Here is a 20,533-nt window from a genome sequence, read left to right on the forward strand (position 1 = left end):
TGGAGCCGCTGAGTAGAGGGGTAGGGCCCAGCTGCCTACCTCCTGCAAGAAATCCCCCGTGTAGGCCCTCCTCCCAGCAGGATCTGGAAAAAGGTGGGCAAACAATGGGGTTCGGCCCCTGAAAGCCTGGGCCCCCCCACCAGGTGGCCGTTGGCAGCTGCTCTGGATGTAGGAAGGAAGCTGTGGTCCTTATCTAGGGTGGCAGGAGCCAGGCCAGGGGGAACCAGGCATGCAGAAGCAACATTTTGTGTAACTGGGCCCCACCCTGTGCTGGTGCTGCGGGGCCCACCAGTGGGGACACTTGGGTCTGCGCCTCAACTGTTTTGAGCTGGACACAGTTGGAGAGGGGCCTGGGCTCTGTCCCAGTCAGGGAGGGCAGGAGGAGGGAAGCTGAGCCCCATGGGTGGGTGCATGGGCCCAGAATTAGCTAGGCGGCGGCCTGGCCCATCTAGTTGGCAGGGCTGGGCTGAAGGAGAGCTGACCCATGGGCACAGGGGAACTCCGGGGGCAGTGCTTCCTCCAAGGAGAACCTTGGGTGGGTTTGAAGAAGAGGTGTGATGTCTGGTTTGCACCTATGTCCAAGGCCACCCAGCTGTAGTAGTGGGCTGGTAGAGATAAGATGTCCGGCCAGTGGGCTGGGCAGCTGCCCTGGGCACAGGGAGGTCCCAGGGACACATTTGTAGCCAGAGCAGGTAGGCCAGGACTCCAGGGTTCTGCCCCAGCCATCGGCATTCACCATGCCCTTAGCCTCCCTCCAGTATTGGGTAGGACACCTGGAGCCAGCCGCCCTGCATCTGCGTCCTTTGCTCCACATGCAGGGGATGGGTCCCTTCCAGGCCACCTGTACCCTCAGGTGAGTGTGAGGCAGGGTGCAGCCCACCATTCCCCAGGATGCTTCATGCATGGCCCCGTGCACTCCGCAGTCCCCCTGCCCCATCCCTCACCTCCTGCACAGCCCAGCATGGCTGTTATCCACAGGAGGAGAGTCCTTGTGGTCCGAGGAGATGCCACAGCGTGGAGCCCGGGGCCTTGACCTCCAGCTGGGCACTGAGCCACCTGCAGCCTAACAGGAGAGGACCTTGGCTCCCAGCCCGACTCAGCTGAGCCTGGACCCTAGGTGTAGGCCAGAGCTGATTCTGAGCCCTGGCCCCGCCAAGCTGGCCCCTGCCCTAGACCCTGCACACCGGATGGAGCTGATCATGAGTACCAGCCCGGCTGAGCTGACTCTAGATCCTGCAATCCAGCCAGAGTTGGCCCTGAGACTCAACCTGGCCAAGCTAACCCTGGATCCCACACACCAGCCAGAGCTGACCCTGAGCCCCAGGCTAGCTGAGCTGACCCTGGATTCCACATGCCGTCCAGAGATGACCCTCAGTTCCGACCCAGCTGAGCTGACCCTGGATCCCAAACACCAGCCAGAGGAGACCCCTGTCCCCCGGCTGGCCGAGCTGACCCTGGAGCCCGTGCACTGCCGACCTGAGCTCCTAGACGCTTGCGCCGACCTCATCAATGACCAGTGGCCCCGCAGCCGCGCCTCCCGCCTGCATTCCCTGGGCCAGTCCTCAGATGCCTTCCCCGTCTGCCTGATGCTGCTGAGCCCCGGCCCCACGCCTGAGGCCGCCCCCTTAGTAGTGGGCCATGCCCGCCTCTCGCGGGTGCTGGACCGGCCCCAGAGCCTCTTAGTGGAGACGGTGGTGGTGGCCCGGGCCCTGCGGGGCCGTGGCTTTGGCCGCCGCCTCATGGAGGGCTTGGAGGTCTTTGCTCGGGCCCGGGGCTTCTGCCGGCTGCACCTTACCACTCATGACCAGCTGCTCTTTTACGTCCATCTGGGCTACCAGCTGGGTGAGCCTGTCCAGGGCCTGGTCTTCACCAGCCGACGGCTGCCCCCCACCCTGCTCCGTGCCTTCCCTAGGGCCCCTACTCCCCGGCCACCCTGCAAGGTCCCTAGCCAGACCGTCCAGGCTGCCCCGAGGGGCCTCAAGGGACCCCCATTGCCGCCACCCCCTCCCCTGCCCCAGCCCCCCTCACCCCCATCTCCAGCGGGGCCCCTGCCGCCAAACCTGCTGGAGACACAATACCAAGATGTGAAAGGGTGCCCTATATTCTGGATGGAAAAAGATATCTGAAACGCACCCAGGACAAGACACTGGCCTCCTGGGTCATTGGACTGCCCAGGACAGCTCCAGCCACACTGCACTGGCCCCCAAGAGCAGCTGTACCCTGGGTGTGTTCCTGGGTACTGGTGGGGCCCCAGGCCCCTTATCTCTGGCTCAGATCCATCAGTGTGGCTGAATAAAGGCTTCTATTGGGTGTGGCTGTGATAATTGACTTGTTGATTCCCACCCAATTTTCAGGTGCTTTATCCCTGCAGAAGCCCCTGGGGCAACTGATGGGGAACCTGCCCCTTGCCCCTCCCACCCAGCCAGGCCCAGGTGACACTGGCTGTGTCCCCTTCCCAGACATTCACTCATCCCCTCACTGGTCCCTACTGTGTGTCAGGACTTGAACTGGGCATCACATTGGGGAACTGGACACAGGCCCATTCAAGGGGCCACATGGGCACACGGTGGCAGATCCATGCTGGGACAAGGAGGTACCGGCCTGCTGGGATAGGGACAGGATCGGCCAAGGAAAGGAGGGGACTTGTGTGGCTGAGGGTGGGGAGCTCTTGGAGGGCCTGGGGAGCCCCCCAGGCCAACCTGAGGTGTGGCTGTGTTTAGAGGTCCTGGAGACCCCTGGGAAGCCAGTCTTTCCTGCTCTCCAGGAGAGGAGTGGGGGGCGCAGTCCCAGCTCGCCCTGCCTGCAGAGGACCTAAGCTCACATTCCCTTTCTCCTGCAGGTCTCCCGCTCTGTGGCACAACCATGCAGCTAGGCCCAGTCCTGGTGCTGGGGGTGGCCCTGTGCCTGGGGAGCGGCCAGCCCTTGCTGCAGGCTCCTGAACGGCCCTTCTCTGTGCTGTGGAATGTGCCCTCAGCACACTGTAGGACCCACTTTGGGGTGCACCTGCCGCTCAATGCCCTGGGGATCCAAGCCAACCGTGGCCAGAATTTCCGTGGCCAGAACATCACCATCTTCTACAAGAACCAGCTGGGCCTCTATCCCTACCTTGGGCCCCGGGGCACAGTTCACAACGGGGGCATCCCCCAGGCTGTGCCCCTCGACCGCCACCTGGCACAGGCTGCCCACCAGATCCGCCACAGTCTAGGACCCAGCTTTGCTGGCCTGGCGGTGTTGGACTGGGAAGAGTGGTATCCACTCTGGGTGGGGAACTGGGGTCGTCGCCGCGCCTACCAAGCCGCCTCCCAGGATTGGGCACGACAGGCGTTCCCTAGCTTGGGCCCTCAGGGGCAGCACCACAAAGCCCGCTCCAGCTTCGAGCAGGCGGCCCGCGCGCTGATGGAGGGCACGCTGAGGCTGGGCCGGGCCCTGCGGCCCCGTGGACTTTGGGGCTTCTACCGTTACCCAGTGTGTGGCAACAGCTGGCACGGCGCGGCTTCCAACTACACGGGCCGCTGCCGTGCAGCCGCCCTCGCCCACAATACCCGACTACGCTGGCTCTGGGCGGCCTCCAGCGCCCTCTTCCCCAGCATCTACCTCCCGCCCAGGCTGCCGCCCGCCCACCATCAGGCCTTTGTCCGACACCGCCTGCAGGAGGCCTTTCGTGTGGCCCTTGCCGGGCGCACGCAGCCTCTGCCTGTGCTGGCCTACAGCCGCCTCACACACCGGCGCTCTGGGAGCTTCCTGTCGCAGGTATGCGGGAGCCGAGGGCCAGGGGTCTGAGTTGAGAGGTGTGGCCTTGACTTGCGGGCCTGAGGCCTTGCCGAGGGGAGTTGGGGGGAGGTCTTGGTGTAGGGGTTCAGAGGAGAAGGCCCCGTCGTCCTGGAGCACCTCTTCCCTGGAAGACCCTGAAGGGCAAGGCAGACAGGGAGGCTGCGGCGCCCTGATCTCGGGCAGCCGTTCTCCTAGTAGAGGCCTGGGAAGCCACTCAGGGCCAGTGCACAGCGGCCCAGCTCTAGGAGTGGGCTCACATGGTGGGCACGAAGCAGAGGGTTTCACGAAGCAGAGGGGCCAGAGGATGCGGCCAGCCCAGCTCTGGCTTAGTGGCCCTTTGCCTCCAGAAGGATCTGGTGCAGACCATTGGTGTGAGCGCAGCACTTGGGACAGCCGGCGTGGTGCTCTGGGGGGACCTGGGCTTCTCCAGCTCCGAGGTAACCATTGCCCCTGCCTGCCAGGCAGCATGCTGGGCTCCTGGAGAGGCCAGCAGGAGGCCATGGAGCAGGATGATGCAAGTGTCCCTTCCCTTCCCCTCAGGAGCAGTGCTGGCGTCTCCATGACTACCTGGTGGGCGTCCTAGGCCCCTATGTGACTAACGTGACCCAGGCAGCCTTGGCCTGCAGTCACCAGCAGTGCCACGGCCACGGGCGCTGTGCCCGGCAAGACCCAGGAGACACGGAAGCCTTCCTGCACCTTCAGCCAGCTGGCAGCCTTGGAGCCTGGAAGTCCTTCAGCTGCCACTGTTACTGGGGCTGGACTGGGCCCACCTGCCAGCACCCCAGGCCTGGGCCCACAGGAGCAGCATGACGCCAGGAGTCCCTGCCCAGCTCTGAGGACCCTCTCCTGCTCTCGCTGTTTTTAGTTTAGTCAGCCTTCACAAGCACACACCCCAGCTTTATCCCCATTTCCCTCCCTTCAGGAGGAAAGAAGGAAAAAAAGCTTATAAAACCAGGAGCTCATGGGGTGCACCTGTCACCCCAGTCCTTGGGAGGCTGAGGCGGGAAGATCGCAGGTGGAAGGACAGCCTCAGCAGGTAGTGAGACTCATCGACCTAGCAAGACTGTTTCAAAATAAAAAACAGGAGCCGGGTGTGGTGGCGCACGCTTGTAATCCCTGCGCTTGGGAGGCAGAGACAGGAGGATCGCGCTGGCTTAGGAGACCCTGTTTCAAAATAAAAATGTTAAAATAGGTCTGGGAGTGTAGCCCGGAGGCTAAGGGCTTCCAGGAACCCCAGTACCACAAAAACAAAAACAAAAACAAAAAAACAGGGCTGGAGGAATAGCTCAGAGGTAGAATGCCTCTGGTTTCAATCCCAGCATCCCCCCAAAATACAAAAAATAGAGGCTTCTGATCATGATTCTTCCTGCCAGGAAATCCGCCCAGGCCGAGTGGGCTCCAGGTGGTTAGAGTTGCTAGCCCGGGATTCTGTTCCTACCCCCACCCCCGGCCGCAGGTCACAGGAGACACCGTCCAGGGTCCTTGAGCTCTCAGCTGTCATCTGATTGCTTTCATCATAGTCACTTTTTATTTCACTGCCTGAGTTTTGTCTGTTTTTGTTCTACCGCGCCCCAGACTCTGGCCCTGACCCCGACGCGGACCCCCGCGCGCCCGCCTCTAGGGCCCTTACACGCGGACCCCGCGGAGCTCCCGCCGGAGCGCTGAGCGCGTGCGCAGAGCCGCGGGCGGGGCGACCGCGGGGCATTGTGGGTGCATAGTCCGGCGCTCCGTGCACTACGCTTCCCGTCGTGCCCTGCGCGCAGCCACCGCCCTCGTCTGCGCGCGCAGCTCCCTGGGAATGGTAGTTTCCGCCGCGGGGACGTGGGTCTAAGCGCCGGGGCCTGGACTCGCCTTCCCAGCGGCCCGCTTGCCAGGGCGGGGCGCCTCGCGAAGATGGTGGCGCGCGCGGCCAGCGGCTCCCGTCGTGTGCCCCGGGCTCCGCGCGGCGCGCCGGCCGGCGTCTCCCCGGGCTGGAGCCCCTGCCCGCCGGGCCCCTGACCCCGCGCCCCCGACCCGGTCCTCGGCATGCCCCGCGCGCGGAGAGGCAACGCGCCCCGCAAGGGCGGCCAGCGCCGCGGAGGAGGTGAGCGGGGCGCGGGGCCGAGGCGCGCGGCGACCCGGGCCCTGCGGGGGTCCTGGGTGCGGGGTCCTGGAGTGCGGGACCCCCGACCCGCCCGGCCCGGCGCCGCGCAGCCTCGCGGGGCTCTGTCCAGGCCCGCACGGCGCCGGCACGCACCGGCCACGTGCGCGCCTGTCCCGATCCCGCGCGCTCGGCCGTGACCCCGGGCCTCTGTCTCCCCACCGCGCGTCCACCCCAGTTGCCTGCTGGAGTGGACAGACCCACTGGACAGAGCGCGCGGCCACCCCCTTTGCCAAGTTCTTGTCCTTTGGTGGACGGGACAGGGCAGCTGGCAGAGCTCCATGAGGCTTTGGGAAGGTAGAGAATTGCGAGCTTGGCGATTCTGGCCCGGGGACTGAGTGACTAAATACCCTATAGCGGGAGGCAGGCGCGGTACTCGCTTATCAGCCTCAGCCAGCAGCCTGCCCCGCTGCAGTAAACACATATGTTTACTCTGCTGGGATGGGGTGCCTGGCAGGCACAGCTGTGACCTGGCCACTGCCCAGATGGGACTTGGGTGGGGAATTTGCTTATTTTTTATTTTTTATTAAATTTTACATATTTACCGGGCGTGGTGGCGCACGCTTGTAATCCCCGCGCTTGGGAGGCTGAGACAGGAGGATCACACAGGTTTGAAGCCAGCCTCAGCTACTTAGTGAGGCTTTCAGCAATTTAGTGAGACCCTGTTTCCAAATAAATATTAAAAAAAAAAAAAGGTCTGGGAGTATAGCCTGGAGGTAGAAAGCCTCTGGGTTCCACCCCCAGTACCACCAAAAAAAAAAAAAAAAAAAAATTTACATATTTAATTCACTGCAGTGGGGATGAAACCCAGGGGCATTCTACACCTGAGCTACACTTCCAGCCCTATTTTTATTCTTTAGTTTGAAACAGGTCTCACTAAGTTGCTGAGAGCCTCACGAAGGAGCTGAGGCTGGCCACTAACCTGCTATCCTCCTATGTCAGCCTCCCAAGTGCTGGGATTACAAGTTTGCTCCACGACCAGCTATTTATTTATCTATCTCTTTATTTATTTATCTTAATTTTGAAACAGTGTCTCACTAAGTTGTGGAAGTCCTTAGTTACTGAGGCTGGGTGGGCATGAATCTTCCATCCTCCTGTCTCAGCTTCCCAAGCACTGGGATTAGGAGTGTGCACCACCATGCCTGACAGGTGGGGGGATATTTATTTATTTGGAGGGGATACTGGGATGGAACCCAGGGGCATTCTACCTCCAAGCCCTATTTCATTCTTTATTTTGAAACAAGGTCTCACTAAGTTGCAGAGGGCTTCACTAAGTAGCTAAAGCTGTCAGTGACCCACAATCTTTCTGTCTCAGCCTCCCAAGTACTGGGATTCAGGTGCCTGCCCCACCCCAGCTAGGTGGTGTGTGTGTGTGTGTGTGTGTGTGTGTGTGTGTGTGTGTGTGTGTGTGGTACTGGGGTTCCTGGAAACCCTTCTACCTTCGGGCTACACTCCCAGACCTATTTTTATATTTTTATTTGGAAACAGGGTCTTTTAAGCCAGCAAAGCTGGCTTTGAACCTGCACGATTCTCCTGTCTCCGCCTCCCAAGTGGGGGGGGGGATTACAAGTGTGTGCCACCACGCCCGGCCCTAGGTGGGGGATATTTAATGGAGCAGTGAATTCCACGGGGCCTGGTGCTGAACTGTTCACTAAGTGGAGTCAGACTCAGGAATCTGGGGGCTGAGATGCAGGGCCAGCCTGGTGACCAGAACCTTACAAGGGTTTGCCACAGTAGCCACGCTTGCCAATGTCAGCCCTCAGCCTAGGCCAGAACCCACAGGAGAAGCTGGGTGTGGTGGTGCAGGCCTGTAATCGCAGTGTTTAGGAGGCTGAGGCTGGACAATCAGAGATTCGAGGCTAGCCTCAACAAGTTAGATCTGTTTCAAAATGAAAAATAGGCCAGGCATAGGGTAATCCCAGCACTTAGGAGGGTGAGACAGGAAGATTGCAGGTTTGCAGCCAGCCTCAGCAATTTAATGAGGCTCTTAGCAATTTAGTGGAACTTTGTTTCCAAATATAAGGTAGCTCAGAGGTAGAATGCCCTTGTGTTCAAGACACACACACACACACACACACACACACACACACAACAATATACTTGAAATTTGAAATATGGGGGTCCCCAACACACCCAATGGAGGCTGGGTTTTGTTCCCAGGGCTGATGAGTTGTGTGGCCTTTAGTAGAGCCATAACAAATCACTCATTTGTATCTGTTCCACCTGAAAACGGTGTTTTCAATTGCAGTTCTGCATGTAGAAATGGGGGCTTTGAAGTCTCAGAACTGACCCAGTTAAAGTTCTGTTAAGCTGTGGACTTGGGTCAGGTGTGATGACGTACACTTACATTACCAGTACTTGGGAGGCTGAGACAGGAGTATCACGGGTTTAAGACCAACTGCAGCAGTTTAGCGAGATCCTGTTTCAAAATAAGAGATAAAATCAGGTGGAGCCCTTTGCAACTCAGTGAGACCCTGTTTTAAAGTAAAGAATGAAATAGGGCTGGAGGTGTAGCTTGGAAGTAGATTGCCCCTGGGTGCCATCCCTAGTACCACAAAAAAAAAAAAAAAAATAGATGTGGATTGGAGGCTGAGTGTGTGACCCAGTGGTGGAGTCTTGCCCAGCACGCCTGAGGCCTTGAGTTTGACCTCCAGCACTGCAGCAACACAAAAATTGTGGAACTGGGCTTTGAACCTCAGGTCTGCCTGACTATCATCTAGCCCCTGTGCCTGACACACTAACCATGTGGGCATAATCCAGGCTGGGTCACAGGCCTAGTTAGGACCATACAGCCTCTCCCTGGCATCCAGTCTCCACCTTAGAACGGGCTTGACCCCCCGGGGGCACTGCCTGCGGAGCCCGCCAGGTTACCCAGGCCTCTTCCCAGTGCTCTCCAGCACAGACTTCCTTCTCTCTTTCCTGCTTCCTGGCTCAAGCCTCCATCAGCCCAGCTCAGCTCTGGTTTGCTCATATCAGAGAGGGTATTCCGTATCAGAATATCAATAGAAGCCAGCTGTGTAGTGAGTGTGTATTTACTGGGGGTGGAACCCAGGGGCATTCTAACTCCAAGCTATACCCCCAGCCCTATTTTTTATTTTTAAACAGGGTCTCACTAAGTAGCTGAGGCTGTCTGCGAATTGCCATTTTCCTGTCTCAGCCTCCCAAGTACTGGGATTATAAGCATGTGCCACCACGCCTGGCTGGTAAACTTTTTTTTTGGTAGTACTGGGAATAGAACCCTTCTACCTCTGGGCTACACTCCCAGACCTTTTTTTATATTTTTATTTGGAAACAGGGTCTCTTAAGCCAGCACAATCCTCCTGTCAAGCATGCCACCACACCTGGCCTATTTTTTGTTTTGAGACAGGGTCTCACTAAATTTGTCCAGGCTGGCCTTGAACTTGTGATCTCCCTGCCTCAGCCTCCCAAGTAGCTGGGCTTACCAGGCAGGCACCACTGCATCTGGCTAACAAAATGTGCCCCATTTTTACATTCCCCAGGTGCCCGAAGCAGTGCCCAGGCTGACTCGGGCTCCAGTGAGGATGAGGCAGCCAGCGAGGCCCGCAGCACCGCCAGCGACTGCCCCAGCCTTCTCAGCGCCATGGCGGAGGACGGCCTGGGTGAGTAGGGTGGCGGCGGAGCAGGGGCTCAGGGCGGGGCACAGGCTGACCCCCTGCCTTGCAGGGGGTGACGCCTTGGATGAGCAGGGCCAGCAGGAGGACCTGGAGGAAAAGCTGAAGGAGCACGTGGACAGCCTCACCGACAGGAGGTATCTCCGGCCTCTCCTACGCCCAGGGTCCCACTGGCCCACCACGTGTGGCCAAGGGAGGGCTGGCCCACGTGATCCCTCTTTTTTATTTTGATACTGGGGATCAAAATGAAACCTAGAGGCCCAGCATGATGGTGCATGCTTGTAATCCCAGCATTTGGGAGACAGAGACTGGAGGATCGCGGTTCGCGGGCAACCTCAGCTACTTAGCAAGACCCTATTTAAAAAATGAAAGACTAAAAAATAGGGCTGAGGGTGTAGCTCTGAGGTACAGTGCCTCTGGGTTCCATCCCCAGTACAGCAAAAAAGGAAAAAAGAAGAAAAACCAGAGGCATACAGCCCCCAACCCTTGGTTAGTTTTGAAACAGGGTCATGCTAAGGTGCTGAGGCCTGCTAGCCTCGAACCTGTGGTCCTCCCCTCTCCATCTCTCAGGCGTGTGTCCCATGCCCACCATGACCCCAGCCCCTCCATTCCCCAGTGCCAAAACCCGGCTAGGTGCCCTGGAGAGCCTGCGCCTGGCCCTGGCCGCCCGCCTGCTTCCTGACTTCTGGCTGGAACGCAGCCTCACGCTGGCCGATGCCCTGGAAAAGTGCCTCAAGAAAGGTCCACTGGGTGTGGCCCTGCGGGGGACCCTAAGTGGCCTGGTGCTGCCCGGGCGTGGCGGGGACCCTGAGTGCTGGGGTGGCCTGGGCGTGGCTGACCCGCAGGCCTTTGCAGGGAAGGGCGAGGAGCAGGCCCTGGCTGCCTCAGTGCTGGGCCTGCTCTGTGTGCAGCTGGGCCCAGGCCCCCAGGGTGAGGAGCTCTTCCACAGCCTGCAGCCCCTGCTGGTCTCCGTGCTGACTGACACCATGGCCAGCCCTGCTGCCCGGCTCCATGTGAGTGTCCTGGGCCCCGAAACCCACCCGTCCTGCGCCCTGTCGCTAAGTCAAGTGGTGGGTTCCACCCGCCTGAGGCCCTGCTCTGAGGGGCTGGCCCACGGCTGGGCGCCCAGGCTCGCCCTGACCCGGGCTTGGCCCTGTCTTTCTCCCGGCAGTGTGCGTCTGCTCTTGGCTTGGGCTGCTACGTGGCCGCTGCTGACGTCCAGGTGAGGTGCCATTAGCTGTAGGTGGTAGAGCGCCCAGGCCTGCGGCTCTGGCCCTGAGCCGCCCTGCCTCGCTGTGCCCCAGGACCTGGTCTCCTGCCTCACCTGCCTGGAAGCTGTCTTCAGCCGGTCCAGCGGCTCAGGCAGCCCCCCCACGCCCGGGGCCTCCGCCGGCCTGCACGGCCTGCTCTGCGCTGCTCTGCAGTCCTGGGCCCTGCTGCTCACCATCTGCCCCAGCACCCATGTGCAGCACATCCTCGGCAGGTAGGGCAGTCGTGCCTGGGCACCGGAGGGGCCTTGACGGGCCTCCTCTGCACGCGCGGCTTAGACGCCCCTTCCCTAGGCAGCTGCCCCGGCTGCCCCAGCTCTTGTCCAGCGAGAGTGTGAGCCTGCGGATCGCTGCCGGTGAAGCCATCGCGCTGCTCTTTGAGCTCGCCCGGGATCTGGAGGTGCGAGGCGGTGGGGTGCCTGCTGGCACCACTGCCCGGCCTGGCCTAGGTGGTGCAGGGGGGCGCCACAGCAGCCGCCCGGGCGAGGTGCTGGGCTGGGGCCTAAGAGGTCCCCGCGGCCTCGGGCAGGTCATAGGGCTAGGTGGAGGAGAGGAGGGTGTTGGCGAGGAGACAGGCTCGGGCAGCCTGCGGGAGAGCGCCCAGCTTGCCCACCGCCCCCCCAGGAGGACTTCGTGTACGAGGACATGGAGGCCCTCTGCGGCGCCCTGCGCACCCTGGCCACTGACAGCAGCAAGTGCCGGGCCAAGGCCGACCGCCGGCGCCAGCGCTCCACCTTCCGGGCCGTGCTGCACTTCATTGAGGTGTGTGCGATCGCTGCGCCCTGCGCGTGCACCCGGGCCTGCCGTCGGCTCAGCCATGTGGCCCCTCTGCCCGCAGGGCGGCGAGCGGGAGGAGGAGACTGTCCGCTTCGGGCTCGAGGCGCTCTACGTGGACAGCTGGGCCCGGCACCGCATCTATGCCGCCTTCAAGGACGTGCTGGGTTCCGGCATGCACCACCACCTCCAGGTGGGGGGTGAACGGGAGGGGTGCCCGGCGCGGCTGCTCTGGACTGGCCCGAGTTCACTGCCCTCTCGTCCCCAGAACAATGAGCTGCTCCGTGACATCTTTGGCCTGGGCCCTGTGCTGATGCTGGACGCCGCTGCCCTGAAGGCCTGCAAAGTTTCACGCTTTGAGAAGGTTCGCACCCCAAGGCCTCTGCTGTCCCTCTTCCGGTTCCCCGGAGGCCTGGGCCTTCCTCCCGCCTCCTGCTCACCAGCTCCCTCTCTCTGCTCCCCAACCAGCACCTGTACAATGCCGCTGCCTTCAAAGCCCGGACCAAGGCTCGCAGCCGCGTGCGGGACAAGCGGGCCGATATCCTCTGAGGTGGGCAGCCCAAGAGGCCGGCCGCGCCTTGCCTGTGTTTTTAACAGAAGACAGTGCGAGAACTGGTCTCTGCCAGTGATTGGCACTTTACTTTTTTAATGACAAAACCAAAAATCGACACTGGGTGGGGTCGGAGAGTCGGGACCCTGGCCCTTTGTCCCTCGCTCAGCCCTGCGCTCTCTTGCTGCCATGACTCAGGTGGGCCAATTGTGTGCCTGTCCCAGGGAGGCGGGGCTGCTCCTTCCTTTTCTGAGGCCTCGCTCCCCTGGGGAGACCCACTGCCTCTCGCCAGGTGTCTGGACAAATGTCGCCTGGGTGGTGGAGAGGCGGAGCTCCCTGGAATGGATATGTGTGGTGATTTTGAAGATTGTAAGAAATCATTAAACAGAGTGCTCAGCCTTCCGTGGTCCTGACTCTGGGGTGTCTCTGCCCACCTGCCCTGTCCATCACTCCAGGCTGGGCCCAGCAGGTCCCCACCTCACCCTGGCCTCCATGGCCGCCTCTGCCCGTCACCCTTCCCTGACTCTGAGCCTGGACCCCTCTGGGAGGCCTGGCAGCTGTGTGGCTGGGGGGGCAGCCATTTCTGGACTCCTGAGCTGTTATCTAGGAGCCAGGAGGCTGGTGCCCATCCCCTGACCTTGGTGTCAGGAAGCTGGCTGGGACTGCCCGCCGAGGCCCAGGAGGCAGCGGGTGCAGCACGCAGGCTCGTGTGCAGAAGGCTTACCGGGGAAGCGGAGCATGGCAGCGGGGGAGACCTGCCGGTGGCCGCTTCGCTCCCCACCCTGGCCCAGGTCCGGAGGCTTCTTAGCTTTGCTCAGGCCTCGCTGGAGTTGAGTCTCCTCAGCTGGCGGAGGCTGGCCAGGCGCAGCTTGAGCAGCGTCTCCTCCTGTGTGCGCACCGCGTGGGCCAGGACGCGCAGGGACTCGCTCTGCAGCACTGGAACGGCAGGGGCTTGGGGACCACGGAGGCCTCCCACGCCCGGTGCTGGGGCCCCCTCCACACAGCGCCTCCCCACGCCCACCACCATGCCTGTCCCTACCGCTCAGGTACACGGCCAGGATGGCGAGCGCCAGGCAGGTCAGCACCAGCAGCACCAGCAGCACCAGGAAGCCCCCGCGGCCACACGCCAGGCTGCAGCCAGCCTGGGTGCACAGGGAGGGCGGCAGGGCTCCCAGCAGCTCCTCCCACGCCTGGCCCTCTTCAGCCAGATAGGGACGCAGTGAGTCTGCGGGGAGGCGACGTCAGGGCGCAGGCGCGCCAGCCCCCCACCCCGTCCATCCTGCCCCTCACCTCCGCTGTGCAGGTCGCTGATGGACTCCACCCTGTGCAGCCGCACCTCTGTGTGGTTGGCGACCGGCTGCCCCCTGTTGCTGTGGCTCTGCGTTGACGCCAAGGTGTCTGCAGGGCAGCAGCTGAGTTAGCTGCAGCTCACCCTGCCTTCTCTCCGGTGCTGCAAGCATTGGGGCCTTTGGCCAGGTGCTCTGTAACTCCAGCAGTGACCCTCGGTTTGAGTCCAGGATGAACCCGTGCCTCCACAGGAGTATTTTTTTTTCCCCAGTACTGGGGATGGAACTCAGGCATTCTACCTCTGAGCTACACCCCCAGCCCTATTTTTTATTCTTTATTTTGAAACAGGGTCACTGAGTTGCAAAGGGCCTCAGTACCCGGCCGCAAACCGTGATCCTCCTGTCTCAGCCTCCCAACTGCTGGATTACAAGTGTGCGTCACCACGCCCCACCCTATTTTATTTTTATTTTGAAACAGGGTCTCACTAGGTTGATGAGAATCTCACTTGCTGAGGTTTTCCTTGAACCTGTGATCCTTCTGTCTCAGCCTCCCAGGTACTGGGATTATAGGCATGCGCCACCACACCTGGCTTCTACAGGTGTGTTTTGTGCACGGCAGCAGGAGGTACACTGAACTTGCTTCTGTGTTTTCTTTTAAGCACCTCAAGAACTTCGAAGCATCCTTCTGCCTGCTCATTTCCAACAGGTCAGCATTGGAGGACTAAGTGCTCAGCACCCATGATTCAGTGTTGCCCCATCTGCTGTCAAAACCCTGAGAGGGCCGGGCGTGGTGGCGCACACTTGCAATCCCCGTGCTTGGGAGGCAGAGACAGGAGGATCACACGGGTTCGAAGCCAGCCACGCTGGCTTAAGAGACCCTGTTTCCAAAAATAAAAATAATATAAAATAGGTCTGGGAGTGTAGCCCAGAGGTAGAAGGGTTTCCAGGAACACCAGTACCACCAAAAAAAAAAAGACCCTGCAAGGGGGTCATTTGGCCAGACTGAGTGCCTGCGCTTCCCGGGCACATGCAGCCCTGTGAGCTCCCAGGAAGCCTTTCTTGCCGGCAGCGGGTCTGTGTTCTTCAGCACACTCGGTTCTTACTCAACATCACTCTAGGAGACTTTTTTTGTGGGTCTGGGGATGAAACCCAGAAGCATTTGACCTTCAAGCTACATTCTTTTCATTTTGAAACAGGGTCTCACTAAGTTGTGGAGGGCCTCACTAAGCAGCTGAGGCTGTCCGCGATCTGCGATCCTCTGGGCTTGTCCTCTCGAGTGCTGGGATTACAAGCGTGCGCCATCACCCCGCATCTTATTTTCTCTATGGTACTGCAGATTGAACCCAGGGGCATTCTACTGCTGATCTACATCCCCAGCTCTGTTTTAATTAATTTTTTTTTTTATGGTTCTGGGGCTTGAACCCAGGGGCATTCTACCTCCAAGTTACATCCCAGCCCTATTTTATTCTTTATCTTGAAACAGGGTCTCACTAAGTTACAGAAGGCCTCACTAAGTAGCTGAGGCTGGCTTTGAACCTGTGATCCTCCTGTCTCAGCCTCTCAAGTACTGGAATTACAAGCATGTGCCATCATGCCCAATTCTACTTGTGTGTGTGTGTGGGGGGGCACTGGGATGGAGCCCAGGGGCATTCTACCTCTGAGCTACACCCCCAGCCCTGTTTTATCCTTTTATTAGGAAACAGGGCCTCACTAAGTAGCTGAGGCTGGCAGTGAACCTGCGATCCTCCTGTCTCAGCCTCCCAAGTACTGGCATCACATCTGATTTATTCTTTCTTTTTTTTTTTTTTTTTTTTTTGCAGTTCTGGGAATGGAACCCAGGGGCCTTTGACCTCCAAGCTATACCCCCTACCCTATTTTTATTCTTTATTTGAAACAGGGTCTCACTAAGTTGCAGAGGGCCTCACTAAGTAGCTGAGGCTGTCCACGAAACACAATCCTCCGCTTTCAGCCTTCCAAATGCTGGGATTACAAGCGTGCACCACCATGCCCAGCTATTTATCCTTTTTTTTTTTTTTTTTGGTGGTGGTGCTGGGGATGGAACCCTTCTACCTCTGGGCTACACTCCCAGATATATATATATATATATATATATATATTTTTTTTTTTTTTTTTTTTTTTTTTGAAACACGGTCTCTTAAACCAGCAAGGCCGGCTTTGAACCTGCGTGATCCTCCTGTCTCCGCCTCCTAAGTGCTGGGATTACAGGCGTGCGCTACCACGCCCGGCTTATTTATCCTTTCTTTTGAGGCAGTCCCACCACGTTGCCCAGGCTGGCCTCACGCTTGCAGCGCTCCATCAGCTTCCTGAGTAGCTAGGATTACAGGCGTGGGCCAGGAAACGCAGCAGAACCTTCTTTTTTAAGCTACCCTCAAATTGTCCTCCAGAAGGTCTGTCCACAGCCCCCAAAAGGATACCAGATAGCTCTTGTTAGGCATCCCACTGAAAAGAACACATGTATTTGCTAATTTGAGAGATGAAAAGTTGCCTTTGTTATTTGCAGGACTGGGGATGAAACCCTGAGCCTTTGTGCATCTCCTGAGCCTTCCCTGCTAGTTACGCATGTCCCCGCTCCTAGGCTGCCTTTTTTTTTTTTTTTTTTTTTTTGGTGATACTGGGGATGGAGCCCTTCTACCTCCGGGCCACACTCCCAGAGCTATTTTTATATCTTTTATTTGGAAACAGGGTCTCTTAAACCAGCACGGCTGGCTTCGAACCTGCGCAATCCTCCTGTCTCAGCCTCCCAAGCCTGGATTACAAGCGTGCGCCACCACGCCCGGCGTTAGACTGCCTTTCTTGATTGGCTGGTTTCTTTGCCTAGGGAGACCAATATGTGTATGTCCAGGCTCTGCCCATTTTATCACTATACTTGTTATAATTTTTTTTTCTTGCAGTACTGGGGATGGAACACGGGCATTGTACCTCCGAGCTACACCTCCTACCTTATTTTTTAGTCTCTTTTAATATATATATATATATATATATATATATATATACAGAGCTGAAATTGCAAGTGTGTGCCACCACACTCGGCTGTCTTTTTTAATTTTTGGCACCGGGTCTCAGTTGCGAAGGGCCTAAGTAGCTGAGGCTGCCCGCGAGCGCGATGCTCCTGTGCTGGGATGACAGGCGTGCCAACCATGCCCAGCTCTTCTGCTGTAATTTTATTTCAGACCCATCAAAAACTTTCTTTGGAGCCGGGCTTGGTAGGACCCTTTGCAACTCAGTGAGACCCTGTTTCAAAATAAAGAATAAACTGGGCATAGTGGTGCACACTTGTAATCCCCGCGCTTGGGAGGCTGAGACAGGAGGATCGCACAGGTTCAAAGCCAGCCTCAGCTACTTAGTGAGGCTCTCAGCAACTTAGCAAGACCCTGTTTCCAAATAAAATACAAAATAGGTCTGGGAGTATAGCCCGGAGGTACAAAGCCCCTGGGTTCCACCTCAAGTACCACCAATAAATAAATAAAAAATAGGGCTGAGGGTGTAGCTTGTAGGTAGAATGCCCCTGGGTTCAAGCCCCAGTACTGCAAAAAAAAAAAAATTACCTTTGGGGGTGGGGGCTGGGCACAGCAGCACAAGCTGTAATCCCCGTATTTGGGAGACTGAGACAGAAAAAGGATCACAGAGCTGGGTGTGGCGCACACTTGGAATCCCAGCACTCGGGAGGCTGAGACAGGAGGATCCGGGTTCGTGGCCACCTCAGCTACTTAGGCCTTTGCTACTCAGTGAGACTGTTTCAAAATAAAAAGTAAAAAATAGGGCTGGGGGTATAGCCTCAAGGTAGAATGCCCCTGGGCTCCATCCCTAGTACTGCAAAAAGAAAAAGGATTACAGGTTTGAGGCCAGCCTCAGCAACTTAATGAGACCCTGTTTCAATATAAAAAAGGGCTTGGGGGGATGTGGCTTGGAGGTAGAATGCTCCTGAGTTCAATGTCTAGTACCAATACACGAAAATGAAAATAAAAAAGATAAGGACTGGGAGTATATCTCAGTGGTAGAGCGCCCCTAGGTTTAATACTCAGCAACACACACACACAGGCAAATGTTTTCCCTTATCAGAATGTGGTTGTATACACCTGTAACCCCAGTACTTGGGAGAATGAGAAGAGGGTCGCAGGTTCGAGGACAGCCACACCTGTAGAGACTCATCAACCCAGCAAGACCTGTTTCAAAATAAAAATAGGTAGGCTACCCCTTGGTTCAATCCCTTTTACTCCCCAAAATTGTGTGTGCATGTGTGTGTGTGTGTGTGTGTGTGCGCGCGTGCGCATGTGTATATACAGTACGATGTGGGCGGCGGGCCACAGCCGCAGAGCAGCTGGCCAGCCTGGACCTGCAGCCCCCTAGGTTCCCACTGCTCTGGCCCCTCCGAGCCTCGGCACTTTGCGTGTGTGTGGAGGGGCAGTTCTGGGCATCGAACCCGGGGCATTCTCCCTCCAAGCTACACCCCCAGCCCTATTTTTAATTCTTTATTTTGAAACACGTTCTCACTGAGTTGTAAAGGGCCTCACTAAGTAGCTGAAGCTTTCCTCAAACCTGGATCCTCCTGTCTCGGCCTCTGAGTGCTGGGATTACAGGAGTTCACCACCACGCCTGACTGCCCCGGACCTTTTTTTTTTTTTAACTCTCACTAAGGTGCTGAGGCTGTCCTTGAACCTGCAATCCTGTCTCAGGAACCTCCCAAGCCCTGGGATTACAGTTGTGCCACCACGCCCGGCTTGCTCGGCGGTTTGGAGGCCTGAGAGTGGAGGCCAGAGGCCTGTCTACGTCCCAGTGCCCAGTGCAGGTCGCCAGCCACTGCCCTCCCCCGGGGGCTGCCCGCCCCTACCTTCCTGGGTCTCCTCAGGCATGGCGAACGGTGGCGTTCCGGGGCTGATGAGGGACCCGGCAGTTCCAGCGTTGGGCAAAGCGGCAGTGGCTCCTCTGGTCTCGGGGGAAGGCCTGGCCACCTCCCAGCCCCGGCCTAAAATAGGCCTGAGCTCAGCCCGCCGGCTATTTTTAGAGGGGCAGCTCTCTGCAGAGTAGGGTGCAGCAGCCACACGGGGCAGCCTGGACCATACCTGCCACGGCGCTCTGCCAGGAGCACGCCCCTTCCTCCAGAATGGCCTCGGCACCCACGTGCGGCCAGGGCGTCCCGGGAGGTCCTGCGCAGCTCTGCTCAGCCTCCCGCAGCCTGGGTGCCCTCCCAGCACACACGGGGTGGCGCCCACTTGGGGTGACCTGCTAGCCTAGGAGTTGAGGTGGTGGGCACCTGAAGCCAGTGCCCAAGTGCTGCAGGCACCACACCTCCCAGCGCACGGGACGCCATGGTCAGTGTGCAGACCTGCGTTGGGGCTGGCACTCTTCTTGATACTGGGGCCTTCTACCTCCGAACTACACTCGTGGCCCTTTTGTTTTATTTATTTATTTATTTATTTATTTATTTATTTATTTATTTATTTATTTATTTTGGTGGTACTGGGGTTCCTGGAAACCCTTCTACCTCCGAGCTACACTCCCAGACCTATTTTATACATTTTTTTTTTTTTTTGGAAACAGGGTCTCTTAAGCCAACGTGGCTGGCTTCAAACCTGCGCGATCCTCCTGTCACCGCCTCCCAAGTGCGGGGATTACAGGCGTGCGCCACCACGCCCGGCCTGTTTTTAATTTTTTTTTTCTCTTTTGTGGTACTGGGGGTGGAACTCAGAGGCTTTTCTACCTCTGGGCTATACTCCCAGGCCTATTTTCTATTTTATTTGGAAACAGGGTCTCACTAAGTAGCTGAGGCTGGCTTCCAACCTGCGCGATCCTCCTGTCTCCGCCTCCCAAGCGCGGGGATTACAAGCATGCCCACCACCCCCGGCTTCCATTTTTATTCTTCAATTTTGAAACAAGGTCTCCCTAAGTTTTGAGGGCCTAAGTAGCTGAGGCTGGTTGTGAAGCCGCACTCCTCCTGTCTCAGCCCCCCATGTGCTGAGATGACAAGCCTGTGCCCCCACCTGCCCTTGAAGGGGAGGGGTGGTCTGGGCTCCTGCCCTCTCTCTGTGAGTGGGCTCCTGCGCCTGCCCCCAGCTGCGCCAAGCCGGCCTCCATGCGCTCCTCAGGCTTGGCCAGCGTGTTCCCCTCCTGGGCCCTCCTGGCACAGATGTGCGGGAACGCCCTGCCCGGATCTCCCTGCCCGCGGCTCCTCTTCTTTCAGCCCCAATGTCGCCTCTGCAAATGGAGGCCTTCTGCTCAGTTTTTTTCTTTCCTTCAGTACTAGGGATGGAACCCGGGGCATTCTACCTCTGAGCTACACCCCAGCCCTACTGTTTACTCTTTATTTTGAAACAGGGTCTCACTGAGTTGCAAAGGGCCTAAGTAGCTGAGGCTGGCCACGAAACCAAATCTTCCTGTCTCAGCCTCCCGAATGCTGGGCATACAAGTGTGCACCACCATACCTGGGTTTTCTTTTTTTTTTTTTGGTGGTACTGGAGGTGGAACCTAGAGGCTGAGAGCCTAAGTAGCTGAAGCTGGCTTCGAACCTGCGCGATCCTCCTGTCTCAGCCTCCCAAGCGCAGGGATTACGAGCGTGCGCCACCACGCCCAGCTTTTTTTTTTTTTTATGGTATTGGGGTTTGAACCCAGGATCACTCTACCACTGAACTACACTCCCAGCCCTATTTAAATAATTATTTTTGTGGTACTGGGGATTGAACCCAGGGGTGTTCTACCTCTGAGCTACATTCCCCATCCCTACTCTATTTATTTTTTTGTGTATGTGTGGTACTGGGGATCAAACCCAGGGGCATTCTACCTCCAAGCTCTACCCAGGCCCTGTTTTTTATTCTTTATTTTGAAACAAAGTCTAAGTTGCGAAGGAACTCACTAAATCGCTGAGGCTGGCCAAGAACCTTCTAGCCTCCTGTCTCAGCCTCCCAAGTACTGGTATTACAAGCATGTGCCACCATACCTGGTTGGGCATTTTATTATTTACTTTTGCTGTACTGGGGATTGAATCGAGAAGCATTCCACCTCCGAGCTACACCTCAGTCCCATTTTTATTTTTTATTTTGAAACAGGGTCTCACCAAGTTGCAGAGGGCTTCTCCAAGTCTGGCCAGGAACCTGTGC

At 57.9% G+C, this 20,533-nt stretch overlaps 4 protein-coding genes across 4 annotated transcripts; 3 read left to right on the forward strand and 1 right to left on the reverse strand.

Moving 5' to 3' along the window:
- Positions 1-1,187: 1,187 nt before the first annotated feature.
- Positions 1,188-2,126, forward strand: NAA80 (N-alpha-acetyltransferase 80, NatH catalytic subunit; the record flags this gene model as incomplete). The annotated part of the gene is made up of 1 exon (XM_080695644.1): positions 1,188-2,126. One exon carries the CDS (start codon positions 1,188-1,190, stop codon positions 2,124-2,126), a length of 939 nt encoding a protein of 312 aa, XP_080551770.1.
- Positions 2,127-2,862: 736 nt separating this feature from the next.
- On the forward strand, positions 2,863-4,581 carry HYAL3 (hyaluronidase 3; the record flags this gene model as incomplete). Its single annotated transcript, XM_080695710.1, has 3 exons — positions 2,863-3,750; positions 4,119-4,208; positions 4,312-4,581. The coding sequence occupies 3 exons, from the start codon at positions 2,863-2,865 to the stop codon at positions 4,579-4,581; spliced, it is 1,248 nt and encodes a 415-aa protein (XP_080551836.1).
- Positions 4,582-5,624: 1,043 nt separating this feature from the next.
- Positions 5,625-12,134, forward strand: IFRD2 (interferon related developmental regulator 2; the record flags this gene model as incomplete). The annotated part of the gene is made up of 12 exons (XM_080695776.1): positions 5,625-5,854; positions 9,412-9,531; positions 9,596-9,680; positions 10,160-10,284; positions 10,399-10,556; positions 10,715-10,765; positions 10,848-11,026; positions 11,106-11,211; positions 11,436-11,573; positions 11,650-11,778; positions 11,854-11,949; positions 12,054-12,134. The coding sequence occupies exons 1-12, from the start codon at positions 5,797-5,799 to the stop codon at positions 12,132-12,134; spliced, it is 1,326 nt and encodes a 441-aa protein (XP_080551902.1). The 5' UTR covers positions 5,625-5,796.
- An 815-nt stretch (positions 12,135-12,949) lies between these two features.
- On the reverse strand, positions 12,950-18,750 carry LSMEM2 (leucine rich single-pass membrane protein 2; the record flags this gene model as incomplete). The annotated part of the gene is made up of 5 exons (XM_080696646.1): positions 12,950-13,071; positions 13,175-13,360; positions 13,426-13,533; positions 18,271-18,456; positions 18,729-18,750. The coding sequence occupies 5 exons, from the start codon at positions 18,748-18,750 to the stop codon at positions 12,950-12,952; spliced, it is 624 nt and encodes a 207-aa protein (XP_080552772.1).
- Positions 18,751-20,533: the final 1,783 nt, after the last annotated feature.

The sequence above is a fragment of the Muscardinus avellanarius genome (assembly GCF_963383645.1).
Source record: "Muscardinus avellanarius genome assembly, chromosome: 5".
NCBI classification, from domain to species: Eukaryota; Metazoa; Chordata; class Mammalia; order Rodentia; family Gliridae; genus Muscardinus; species Muscardinus avellanarius.